The 12,284-nt window shown below is 51.1% G+C and overlaps 1 protein-coding gene across 2 annotated transcripts in view; it reads left to right on the top strand.

Moving 5' to 3' along the window:
* Positions 1 to 12,284, top strand: part of ATP13A3 (ATPase 13A3) — a 268,385-nt gene that overhangs the window by 219,774 nt on the left and 36,327 nt on the right. For both annotated transcript variants that reach the window (XM_075340514.1, XM_075340513.1), the window contains exons 24-25: positions 5,030 to 5,072; positions 5,960 to 6,069. In XM_075340514.1, coding sequence (XP_075196629.1) covers positions 5,030 to 5,072; positions 5,960 to 6,069 — 153 coding nt within the window. The remainder of the gene's footprint in view (positions 1 to 5,029; positions 5,073 to 5,959; positions 6,070 to 12,284) is intronic.

The following is a 12,284-nucleotide window of genomic DNA, read 5'->3' as shown; positions in this document are numbered from 1 at the left end:
ATCTGCGCCAACTGCAAGGGGACATTCTCCGCCAATGGGACGGGCAGTCAACCTCCCTGGACAGGAAAGTCTCCCTTTCCCAGACGGCCAAGGACTCTCTGCAATGGTGGCTTATTCCCACCTCATTGTCACAGTGAAGATCCTTCCTACCCCCATCCTGGGCAGTGGTCACGACAGATACGAGTCTGTCAGGGTGGGGAGCAGTTTGTCTCCGCCACAGGGCTCAGGGGACGTGGACTCAGCAGGAGTCCACCCTTCAGATCAATGTTCTGGAAATCGGGGCAGGGTATCTTACCCTACTAGCTTTCCAGCAGTGGCTAGAAAGAGAGCAGATCCGAATCCAGTCGGACAACTCCACAGCGGTGGCATACATCAACCACCAAGGAGGGACGCGCAGTCGGCAAGCCTTCCAGGAAGTCCGGCGAATCCTCATGTGGGTGGAGGACACAGCATCCACCATATCCGCAGTTCACATCCCGGGCGTAGAAAACTGGGAAGCAGACTTCCTCAGTCGCCAGGGTATGGACGCAGGGGAATGGTCCCTTCACCCGGACGTGTTTCAGGAAATCTGTCGCCGCTGGGGGGTGCCGGACGTCGACCTAATGGCGTCTCGGCACAACAACAAGGTCCCGGCATTTATGGCACGATCGCGCGATCACAGAGCTCTGGCGGCAGACGCCTTAGTGCAAGATTGGTCGCAGTTCCGGCTCACATATGTGTTTCCACCTCTGGCACTCTTGCCCAGAGTACTGCGCAAAAAATCAGATCCGATTGCAGCCGCGTCATACTCGTCGCCCCAGACTGGCCGAGGAGATCGTGGTACCCGGATCTGTGGCATCTCACGGTCGGCCGACCGTGGTCACTACCAGGCTGGCCAGACTTACTGTCCCAAGGGCCGTTTTTCCATCGGAATTCTGCGGCCCTGAACCTGACTGTGTGGCCATTGAGTCCTGGATCCTAGCGTCTTCAGGATTATCCCAAGGGGTCGTTGCCACCATGAAACAGGCTAGGAAGTCCACCTATGCTAAGATCTACCACAGAACGTGGAAGATTTTCTTAACCTGGTGCTCGGCTCAGGGAGTGTCTCCCTGGCCATTTGCATTGCCTACTTTTCTTTCCTTCCTGCAATCGGGGTTAGAAAAGGGCTTGTCGCTCGGCTTCCTTGAGGGGGAAGTCTCGGCACTATCCGTGTTTTTTCAGAAGCGTCTAGCACGTCTTTCTAAGGTGCGCACATTCCTACAGGGGGTCTGTCATATCGTACCCCCGTACAAGCGGCCGTTAGATCCATGGGATCTCAACAGGGTATTAGTTGCTCTCCAGAAGCCGCCTTTCGAGCCTCTGAAGGAAGTTTCCTTTTTCGCCTGTCACAGAAGGTGGCGTTTCTCGTTGCGATCACATCGCTTCGGCGAGTGTCTGAGCTGGCAGCTCTGTCATCCAAGGCTCCCTTCCTGGTGTTCCACCAGGACAAGGTAGTGCTGCGCCCCATTCCGGAGTTTCTCCCTAAGGTCGTATCCTCATTTCATCTTAATCAGGATATATCCTTGCCTTCCTTTTGTCCTCATCCGGTTCACCGGTATGAAAAGGACTTACGTTTGTTAGATCTGGTGAGAGCACTCAGACTCTACATTTCCCGCACGGCGCCCATGCGCCGTTCCGATGCACTTTTTGTCCTTGTCGCTGGTCCGCGCAAGGGGTTGCAGGCTTCTAAAGCCACCCTGGCTCGATGGATCAAAGAACCAATTCTAGAGGCCTACCGTTCTGCGGGGCTTCCGGTTCCTTCAGGGCTAAAAGCCCACTCAACCAGAGCCGTGGGTGCGTCCTGGGCATTACGACACCAGGCTTCGGCTCAACAAGTGTACCAGGCAGCTACCTGGTCCAGTCTGCACACTTTCACCAAGCATTATCAGGTGCATACCTATGCTTCGGCGGATGCCAGCTTAGGTAGAAGAGTCCTGCAGGCGGCAGTGACACCCCCGTAGGGGAGGGCTGTTTTGCAGCCCTAACATGAGGTATTTCTTTACCCACCCAGGGACAGCTTTTGGACGTCCCAATCGTCTGGGTCTCCCAATAGAGCGCTGAAGAAGAAGGGAATTTTGTTACTTACCGTAAATTCCTTTTCTTCTAGCTCTTATTGGGAGACCCAGCACCCGCCCTGTTGTCCTTCGGGATGTTTTTGTTGTTTGCGGGTACACATGTTGTTCATGTTGAACGGTTTTTCAGTTCTCCGATGTTACTCGGAGTTAATTTGTTTAAACCAGTTATTGGCTTTCCTCCTTCTTGCTTTGGCACTAAAACTGGAGAACCCGTGATACCACGGGGGGGTATAGCCAGAAGGGGAGGGGCCTTGCACTTTTTGGTGTGGTGCTTTGTGTGGCCTCCGGAGGCAGTAGCTATACCCCAATCGTCTGGGTCTCCCAATAAGAGCTAGAAGAAAAGGAATTTACGGTAAGTAACAAAATTCCCTTCTTTGGTTCATGGTTTTCAGTTCTCCGAACATCCTTCGGATTGAATTTACCTTAAACCAATTTATAAGTTTTCCTCCTTCCTGCTTTTGCACCAAAACTGAGGAGCCCGTGATCCATGGGAGGGTGTATAGGCAGAGGGGAGGGGTTACACTTTTTAAGTGTAATACTTTGTGTGGCCTCCGGAGGCAGAAGCTATACACCCAATTGTCTGGGTCTCCCAATAGGAGCTAGAAGAAAAGGAATTTACGGTAAGTAAACAAAATTCCCTTTTATGCCGTGCTGCTCAGCTTACTTGTAACCAGTATACCCAAGACTTTCTCCTTTTCTATAGTCCCGAGTTTAATGTATAATCAGTGTGTATAAATCTAATATCTTGCCAATTATTTTAAACTTCCAGGTTATCAGCTTTTCGCTCTGAATTGACTTTTTAAAACGTCATGGCAGGGTTAGTTGCCGCACGAAGATTGCACAGGAGCAGAGAGGCAGCTATTGAGCACAGCTGAACTCCCCATAGAGTAATCAGATGATTTATTACCATCTCTGCCTGTTTGGCGCAGTATACAAACGCTGTGTGTATCGTATAGGAAGTTGGCTCCTCCAATCTTGGCGATCATGTGAGACGGGGCTGGGAGGGAGACGGAGCTGCTAGGTCCTAACATACCCAGACCAAATCTGCAGTTCAAGTAGGGGCTTAGTTTGCCTTGCAATTGCAATATGCCAGTCCTTTATGATCTTTATGGAAACAACACAATATGTGAAATCAATGAAAATAGGGGAATACAATTTGCAATGTATTTTGAGGTTTTTTTTGTGGTCATCCAAACATTTTTAAAATAATGCATTTTTTTTTAACTTTACATAACAATCCCCTCTCTTCTCGATATTAATAGAAAAATAGGGTTGCATGAAATTGAAATTTTGAGCTGTTAAAACTACATGTACAACAAAAAAAAAAAAAAAATGTCTGTTTCAGGAATGTGGAGAAATCCCGATCTTGAACATGTTCTTATTGTGGTTGAGGATATCTTTTCTTCTAGGAATTTGTTTGAGTTTCTCGGTTTCTTAGGCTATGTGCGCACTTACCGGATTTTGCCGCGGATTTGCTGCATGTTTCGCTGCAGAAAATGTTCATAACATCTCTGCAGTGAATCACCAGCAAATCTTATGGAGAAAAAAAATCCTGTGCGCACTGGGCGGAATTTGACAGCTGCATGTTTTGCTGCGGGAATCCCGCAGCAAAAACAAGTGCATGTCACTTCTTTTCCGCACGTCGCTGCGGGATTTCACTCCATTGACTCCAATGTTAGTCATGAAATCCCGCAGGGAATAACGCAGGCAGCAAATTCTGTGCGGTTCACTGCGTTTTCCTGCGTTATTCCCTGCGGTATTTCGCGGTTTACCTCCGGTAATGTACATCGCCTGTCTGCGGTTTTGCAGGGAAGTGATGTCATGACAGGAAGAGGAAGCCGTGCAGAGAGTAAACACAGACACATCACAGACACAGAACACATAGAATACACATAGAAAGAAAACGGAAATATAGAAAACAAAAAACGTGGGCTCCGCTGCATATTTACCTTCCAGCCGAGGTAAGCACACAGCGGCGGCCCGGTATTCTCAGGCTGGGGAGGGAGAGGGGCAGGGTTAATGTCCCCCGCCTCACTCCCCCTCCCGCAGCCGAGAATATCAGCCGCAGCTGCCCCGGGACTGTCGCATGCGTTATGCGGCAGCACCGGCGTGTCCTCGGCTCTTCTTGCTGCCGTGTAGCAGTGGCAGCAAGGTAATACAAGGGGTTAATGGTGGTGGATCACCGCCATTAACTCCAGGCTTGATCATGGCAGCGTTTGTGACAGCTGACATGATCAACCCGTAAGTAAAGTGAATAAAACACAGACACCGAAAAATCCTTTATTTTAAATAAAACAAACAAGCCTCGTTCACCATTTTATTAACCTCTCCCGCACCAAAGCTCCGGCGTAATCCACAGGTCCTGCGCTGCTTACATCCAGCCGCGACTGTCACAGACACAGCGCTGAATGAATGCAGCAGACAGCAGAGGTAATTACCGGTCATTTCCCACAGCCGGTAATGTGAACTCACTGCCGACCGTGGGAAATGCAGCGATCTGTCCTTTATCTATCTATCTATCTATCTATCTATCCCTCTATCTGTCTGTCTATCTATCTATCCCTCTATCTATTCTTCTGTCTATCTATCTACTATCTCAGAATTAAATAATTTTTTTTTTTTTTTTTTTCAATGTGCTTTATTGCATTGAATGCAATAAAGCACATCCCAACCCGCACGCGGCAATACCGCGAACAATACCGCGGTAAAACCGCGGCAAACCGGGTGCGGTTTCCCGCGGTTTTTTACCGCGGGTGCGGTAATCTTTGAGAGCATGCGGAATTTTCTCAAGAAAATTCCATTTCCCAGTGCGCACAGAGCCTAAAACTGCCTGGCCTAGAACTTTGTTGCAATGACTAAACACCGATCATGGGTTTTTATTCCTGAACATCCATAGTATTGTACATTTCAATGTATTTTCCCATTTTATTTTACAGTTACTATGTAGGCATGTGTGGAGATGGCGCAAATGATTGTGGGGTAAGTGACCAATATATTAGATTTTTCCATAGACCTTTTTTATACTCTTTAAATTTCTAGATCAGGCTGATGTAGTTCCTGCAGTCTCAGCCTCGATTTTGGTCACAATTAGGGTAGGTACCCATGATCAGTGTTTGCTGCGTTCTGGATGCAGCGTGCTTCAGCTGCCTCCAATACGCTGCAGTGTACAGTACAAGCACAGTGGATGGGATTTCTAGAAATCCTGTGCCCACTATGCTTGTTTTTTCTACAGCAAACATTGACCTGTGGAGCGTCTTTCCAGACCGCAGCATGTCAGTTGTTAGCGGCAGAGTCGCATACGTCCTCCGTAGGGAGAACACAAGTGAGAGACCGCACCGCACCGAACCCTGATCGTGGGTACAAGCAGCTGCGTTCTCCTAAGTTCTCCTGTGGAGGAGACTCGTGGACCTGCCTGTCAGGACTCAGGACCAAGAGATGAGCGAACCCGAACAGCAAAGTTCGGTGTTTGTACCAAACATTTGATTTTTTTTTTTTTGTAAAATCCATGTTCGGAGTTTGAGTGTTGTATATATGCAAACCACTCGCTCAAGCAATGCTGTGCTCGGGTACGCTCAGTGCTTGGCCGAGAGCGAGCCGCTTGCTGTGTTTGAACAGCTCATACTGGGGGAAGAAACAGCAAAAAAAAAAAAAATTACCCCCTCCTCAAAGGGTTCACTCATCTCTAGTCACAATCCATCCAAGGGACTGGGTAGTGAAGGGGCAAATATTACAAAGGGTTTCTTTTTCTCATACTAAAGCCTTGTAATTGTAATGCTGATTGCATTTAGTACTAAGAAATGTTACAAACACTAGTTTTACATTTTCTGACTTAAATATGTGTAAATTAACTTTGCATATGTTCACAGGCACTGAAGAGGGCTCATGGAGGGATATCATTGTCTGAATTAGAGGCGTCTGTGGCATCACCTTTCACATCCAAGACTCCTAGCATAAGTTGTGTGCCCAACCTGATACGGTATATTCATATGGAACCTTATAACAACTACTATTTATGTAGCTTCCAGTTCCGTAAATAAAGCTTTTTTTATACTTTTGAAATCTGTAATAGGTCATATTCCTATTCACACGAGTTTGCAATCACAGTACATTAACTTTTCTTCGGCGCTCCATTGGGAGACCCAGACGATTGGGGTGTATAGCTACTGCCTCCGGAGGCCACACAAAGCATTACACTAAAAAGTGTAAGGCCCCTCCCCTTCTGGCTATACACCCCCAGTGGGATCACTGGCTCACCAGTTTTCTGCTTTGTGCGAAGGAGGTCAGACATCCACGCATAGCTCCACTGTTTAGTCAGCAGTAGCTGCTGACTATGTCGGATGGAAGAAAAGAGGGCCCATATGGGGCCCCCAGCATGCTCCCTTCTTACCCCACTTGTGGTTTGTAAGGTTGAGGTACCCATTGCGGGTACAGAGGCTGGAGCCCACATGCTGTTTTCCTTCCCCATCCCCCTGAGGGGCTCTGAGGAAGTGGGATCTTACCGGCCCCCAAGCCCTGAGGCCGGGCTCCATCCACAGACCCAGTGAACCTGCTGGATACGGAGCTGGGTACCGTTCAGGGACAAGGCCCTGCAACTTTCAGGTACTCTGTGTCCCCGTACAGACAGGCACGCACACGCCAGACTTGCTGGGTGTGTTAGTGCGCCGGGGACAGTAGCGCTGCACGCTGGGGTTTGAGTCACAGCAGCTTAGATGTGTGACTTCATGTGCTGGGAACTACCGCGCCGGCCACTCTCGGAGCGGCGGCGCGGCTGGGACTTGTAGTGCGCCGGGGACTTAGCGCCGACCGCGCTTTTACGGCGGCGGCGCTTATAAATTTAGTCCCCGGCTTTTGCGGCCTAGCTCCGCTTCGTTCCCGCTCCCTCCCTGTCAGTCAGGGAATGGGACAGACGCTGTGCAATCGTCAGCGCCGAGGGCTGGAGCCTTATTTACATGCTCCAGCCCTCTCACTAGGCACAGTGGAACGCAGGTTTCCCGCTTTTGGTCTGAGCACGCCCAGGGCCCGCCCCCCCCCTCCACAGGACGCCGGCAGCCATTCCTGCATGCAGTCTGGCTGGAGGACGGAGGCTCTGGGAGACCCAGACTAGGGATTTCTGGCGACCACACACCCGCGTTTAGCGGGCGGTAAGCAGCACATTAGTGCTGGCCCCACTAGTGCCACAGTGTTGTATTGGTGTACTTTTTCCTGTACCAGATATATATATATATATATACTGCACTGTACGGTCGCTTCTTGGCTGTATACCCCTATATTGCTCTGAGGAGACAGCAACATGTCATCCACAAAACGCAAGGGTGCCAAGGCACGGGCTGTATACACTGCTTGTACAGCATGTGGGGCTAATCTACCAGCAGGCTCCAACGACTCTCATTGTGTGCAATGTTCAGTCCCAGTGGCACTTCGTCAGCCAGAGCCTATGGGGGTGGTAGCCCAGGCAGAGACGCCTGTGAGCCCTGCCCCGGTGACGGGGACAGAATTTGCAGTCTTTGCTGATAAAATGTCTGTGACTATGACAAAAATCCTGGAGACCTTGCAGTCCAGGCCAGTTGCTCAGACCATGGACACTGCTGTGTCTATGTTCCCCGGTCCCCCTCAGTTGGAACTAATCCGTACTTCAAGGGGGTCCCAGGCATCACAGGCTGAGGGCTCTGACTCTGATGACAGTCCCAGGCCGCCTAAGCGAGCTCGCTGGGAGAGACCCTCCACGTCATCACGCGGGTCAGGGTCTCAGCGAGAAGGGTCTCTATATGATGAGACAGAGGTGGGTGATCAGGAGTCTGGTCCTGACACCGCACTCAATTTGGATACGCCAGATGGTGACGCCATGGTAAATGACCTTATAGCGGCCATCAATAGGCTGTTGGATATTTCTCCCCCAGCCCCTTCAGCAGAGGAGGCAGCTGCCCAGCAGGAGAAATTCCATTTCCTGTATCCCAAGCGTAAATTGAGTACTTTTCTGGACCACTCTGACTTCAGAGAATCAATCCAGAAACACCATGCTTATCCGGACAAGCGTTTTTCCAAACGTCTGAAGGATACACGTTATCCCTTTCCCCCTGACGTGGTCAAACGCTGGACCCAGTGTCCAAAAGTGGACCCTCCAATATCCAGGCTTGCAGCTAGATCCATAGTTGCAGTGGAGGATGGGGCTTCACTTAAAGATGCCAATGACAGACAGATGGACCTTTGGTTGAAATCTGTCTATGAAGCTATTGGCGCGTCGTTTGCTCCAGCATTCGCGGCCGTGTGGGCGCTCCAAGCTATTTCAGCTGGTCTGGCACAGGTGGACTCTTTCTTAAGTCCAGCAGTGCCGCAAGTGGCGTCCTTAACTACGCAAATGAATGCGTTTGCGACCTACGCTATCAATGCGGTACTAGACTCTACGAGCCGTACCTCAATGGCATCCGCCAACTCTGTAGTTTTGCGCAGAGCCTTGTGGTTAAAAGAATGGAAAGCAGATTCTGCTTCTAAAAAATGTTTAACCAGCTTGCCATTATCTGGAGACAGACTGTTTGGTGAGCAATTGGCGGAAATCATTAAACAGTCCAAAGGTAAGGACTCTTCCTTACCCCAGCCCGGATCAAGCAAACCTCAACAGAGGAAGTGGCAGTCAAAGTTTCGGTCCTTTCGAGGCTCGGGCAAGCCCCAATTCTCCTCGTCCAAAGGGACTCAGAAAGAGCAAAGGAGCTCTGATTCCTGGCGGACTCACTCACGCCCCAAGAAAGCAACCGGAGGTACCGCTTCCAAGGCGGCTGCCTCATGACTTTCGGCCGCCTCCCTCCGCATCCTCGGTCGGTGGCAGGCTCTCCCGCTTTTGCGACATTTGGCTGCCACAGGTCAAAGACCGGTGGGTAACAGACATTTTGTCTCACGGGTACAGGATAGAGTTCAGTTCTCGTCCTCCGCCTCGGTTCTTCAGAACTTCCCCACATCCCGACCGAGCAGATGCCCTTCTGCAGGCGGTGCATTCTCTAAGAGCAGAAGGAGTGGTGGTCCCTGTTCCTCTTCGGGAACAAGGACAAGGTTTTTACTCCAATCTCTTTGTGGTGCCAAAAAAGGACGGCTCATTCCGTCCTGTTCTGGACCTAAAACTGCTCAACAAGCATGTGAACGCCAGGCGGTTCCGGATGGAATCCCTCCGCTCAGTCATTGTCTCAAGGAGATTTCCTAGCATCAATAGACATCAAAGATGCTTATCTCCACGTGCCGATTGCTACAGAGCACCAACGCTTTCTACGCTTCGTGATAGGAGATGACCATCTTCAGTTCGTAGCTCTGCCATTTGGTCTGGCGACAGCCCCACGGGTGTTCACCAAGGTCATGGCGGCAGTGGTAGCAGTCTTGCACTCTCAGGGACACTCTGTGATCCCTTACTTGGACGATCTACTTGTCAAGGCACCCTCTCAGGAGGCATGCCAACTCAGCCTGGATGTTGCACTGGAGACTCTCCAGACGTTCGGGTGGATCATCAACTTCTCAAAGTCAACTCTGTTACCGACCCAATCACTGACGTATCTTGGCATGGAGTTTCATACTCTCTCAGCGATAGTGAAGCTTCCGCTGGACAAGCAGCGGTCACTACAGACTGGGGTGCAGGCGCTCCTTCAAAGTCAGTCGCACTCCTTAAGACGCCTCATGCACTTCCTCGGGAAGATGGTGGCGGCAATGGAGGCGGTTCCGTTTGCGCAGTTTCATCTGCGCCCACTTCATTGGGACATTCTCCGCCAATGGGACGGGAAGTCAACATCCCTGGACAGGAAAGTCTCCCTTTCCCAGACGGCCAAGGACTCTCTGCAGTGGTGGCTTCTTCCCACCTCATTATCACAGGGAAGATCCTTCCTACCACCGTCCTGGGCGGTGGTCACGACAGACGCGAGTCTGTCAGGGTGGGGAGCAGTTTTTCTCCACCACAGGGCTCAGGGTACGTGGACCCAGCAGGAGTCCACCCTTCAGATCAATGTTCTGGAAATCAGAGCAGTGTATCTTGCCCTACTAGCCTTCCAGCAGTGGCTGGAAGGAAGGCAGATCCGAATTCAGTCGGACAACTCCACAGCGGTGGCATACATCAACCACCAAGGGGGGACACGCAGTCGGCAAGCCTTCCAGGAAGTCCGGCGGATTCTGATGTGGGTGGAAGCCACGGCCTCCACCATATCCGCAGTTCACATCCCCGGCGTAGAAAACTGGGAAGCAGACTTCCTCAGTCGCCAGGGCATGGACGCAGGGGAATGGTCCCTTCACCCGGACGTGTTTCAGGAAATCTGTCGCCGCTGGGGAAGGCCGGACGTCGACCTAATGGCGTCCCGGCACAACAACAAGGTCCCAACCTTCATGGCACGATCTCGCGATCACAGAGCTCTGGCGGCAGACGCCTTAGTGCAAGATTGGTCGCAGTTCCGGCTCTCTTATGTGTTTCCACCTCTGGCACTCTTGCCCAGAGTGCTACGCAAGATCAGATCCGACTGCAGCCGCGTCATACTCGTCGCCCCAGACTGGCCAAGGAGGGCGTGGTATCCGGATCTGTGGCATCTCACGGTCGGCCAACCGTGGGCACTACCAGACCGAACAGACTTGCTGTCCCAAGGGCCGTTTTTCCATCGGAATTCTGCAGCCCTGAACCTGACTGTGTGGCCATTGAGTCCTGGATCCTAGCGTCTGCAGGATTATCCCAAGGGGTCGTTGCCACCATGAGACAGGCTAGGAAGCCCACGTCCGCTAAGATCTACCACAGAACGTGGAGGATATTCTTATCCTGGTGCTCTGCTCAGGGAGTGTCTCCCTGGCCATTTGCATTGCCTACATTTCTTTCTTTCCTGCAATCTGGGTTAGAAAAAGGTTTGTCGCTCGGCTCCCTTAAAGGGCAAGTCTCGGCGCTATCCGTTTTTTTTCAGAAGCGTCTAGCACGACTTTCTAAGGTACGCACGTTCCTGCAGGGGGTTTGTCATATCGTACCCCCGTACAAGCGGCCGTTAGATCCATGGGATCTGAACAGGGTACTAGTTGCCCTCCAGAAGCCGCCCTTCGAGCCTCTGAGGGAGGTTTCACTTTCTAGACTATCACAGAAAGTGGCTTTTCTGGTAGCGATCACATCTCTTCGGAGAGTGTCTGAGCTAGCAGCGCTGTCATCCAAGGCTCCCTTCCTGGTCTTCCACCAGGACAAGGTAGTGCTGCGACCCATTCAGGAGTTTCTCCCGAAGGTGGTATCCTCTTTTCATCTTAATCAGGATATCTCTTTGCCTTCTTTTTGTCCTCATGCAGTTCATCGGTATGAGAAGGATTTACATTTGTTAGATCTGATGAGAGCACTCAGAATCTACATTTCCCGCACGGCGCCCCTGCGCCGTTCGGATGCACTCTTTGTCCTTGTCGCTGGTAAGCGCAAAGGGTCGCAGGCTTCTAAGGCCACCCTGGCTCGATGGATCAAAGAACCAATTCTTGAAGCCTACCGTTCTGCTGGGCTTCCGTTTCCATCAGGGCTGAAGGCCCATTCTACCAGAGCCGTGGGTGCGTCCTGGGCATTACGACACCAGGCTACGGCTCAACAGGTGTGCCAGGCAGCTACCTGGTCGAGTCTGCACACTTTCACCAAACATTATCAGGTGCATACCTATGCTTCGGCGGACGCCAGCCTAGGTAGAAGAGTCCTGCAGGCGGCAGTTGCCTCCCCGTAGGGGAGGGCTGTCTTCGCAGCTCTAACATGAGGTATTCTTTACCCACCCAGGGACAGCTTTTGGACGTCCCAATCGTCTGGGTCTCCCAATGGAGCGCCGAAGAAGAAGGGAATTTTGTTACTTACCGTAAATTCCTTTTCTTCTAGCTCTTATTGGGAGACCCAGCACCCGCCCTGTTGTCCTTCGGGATTTTTGGTTGTTTTTCGGGTACACATGTTGTTCATGTTGAACGGTTTTCAGTTCTCCGACGTTACTTCGGAGTGAATTTGTTTAGACCAGTTCTTGGCTTTCCTCCTTCTTGCTTTTGCACTAAAACTGGTGAGCCAGTGATCCCACTGGGGGTGTATAGCCAGAAGGGGAGGGGCCTTACACTTTTTAGTGTAATGCTTTGTGTGGCCTCCGGAGGCAGTAGCTATACACCCCAATCGTCTGGGTCTCCCAATAGGAGCTAGAAGAAAAGGAATTTACGGTAAGTAACAAAATTCCCTTCTTTGTTATGCTC

The sequence above is a fragment of the Anomaloglossus baeobatrachus genome, chromosome 3, assembly GCF_048569485.1.
Source record: "Anomaloglossus baeobatrachus isolate aAnoBae1 chromosome 3, aAnoBae1.hap1, whole genome shotgun sequence".
Taxonomy (NCBI): domain Eukaryota; kingdom Metazoa; phylum Chordata; class Amphibia; order Anura; family Aromobatidae; genus Anomaloglossus; species Anomaloglossus baeobatrachus.
Note: the sequence above shows the minus strand (reverse complement) of the source record. Positions and strands in the feature narration are given on the sequence as shown.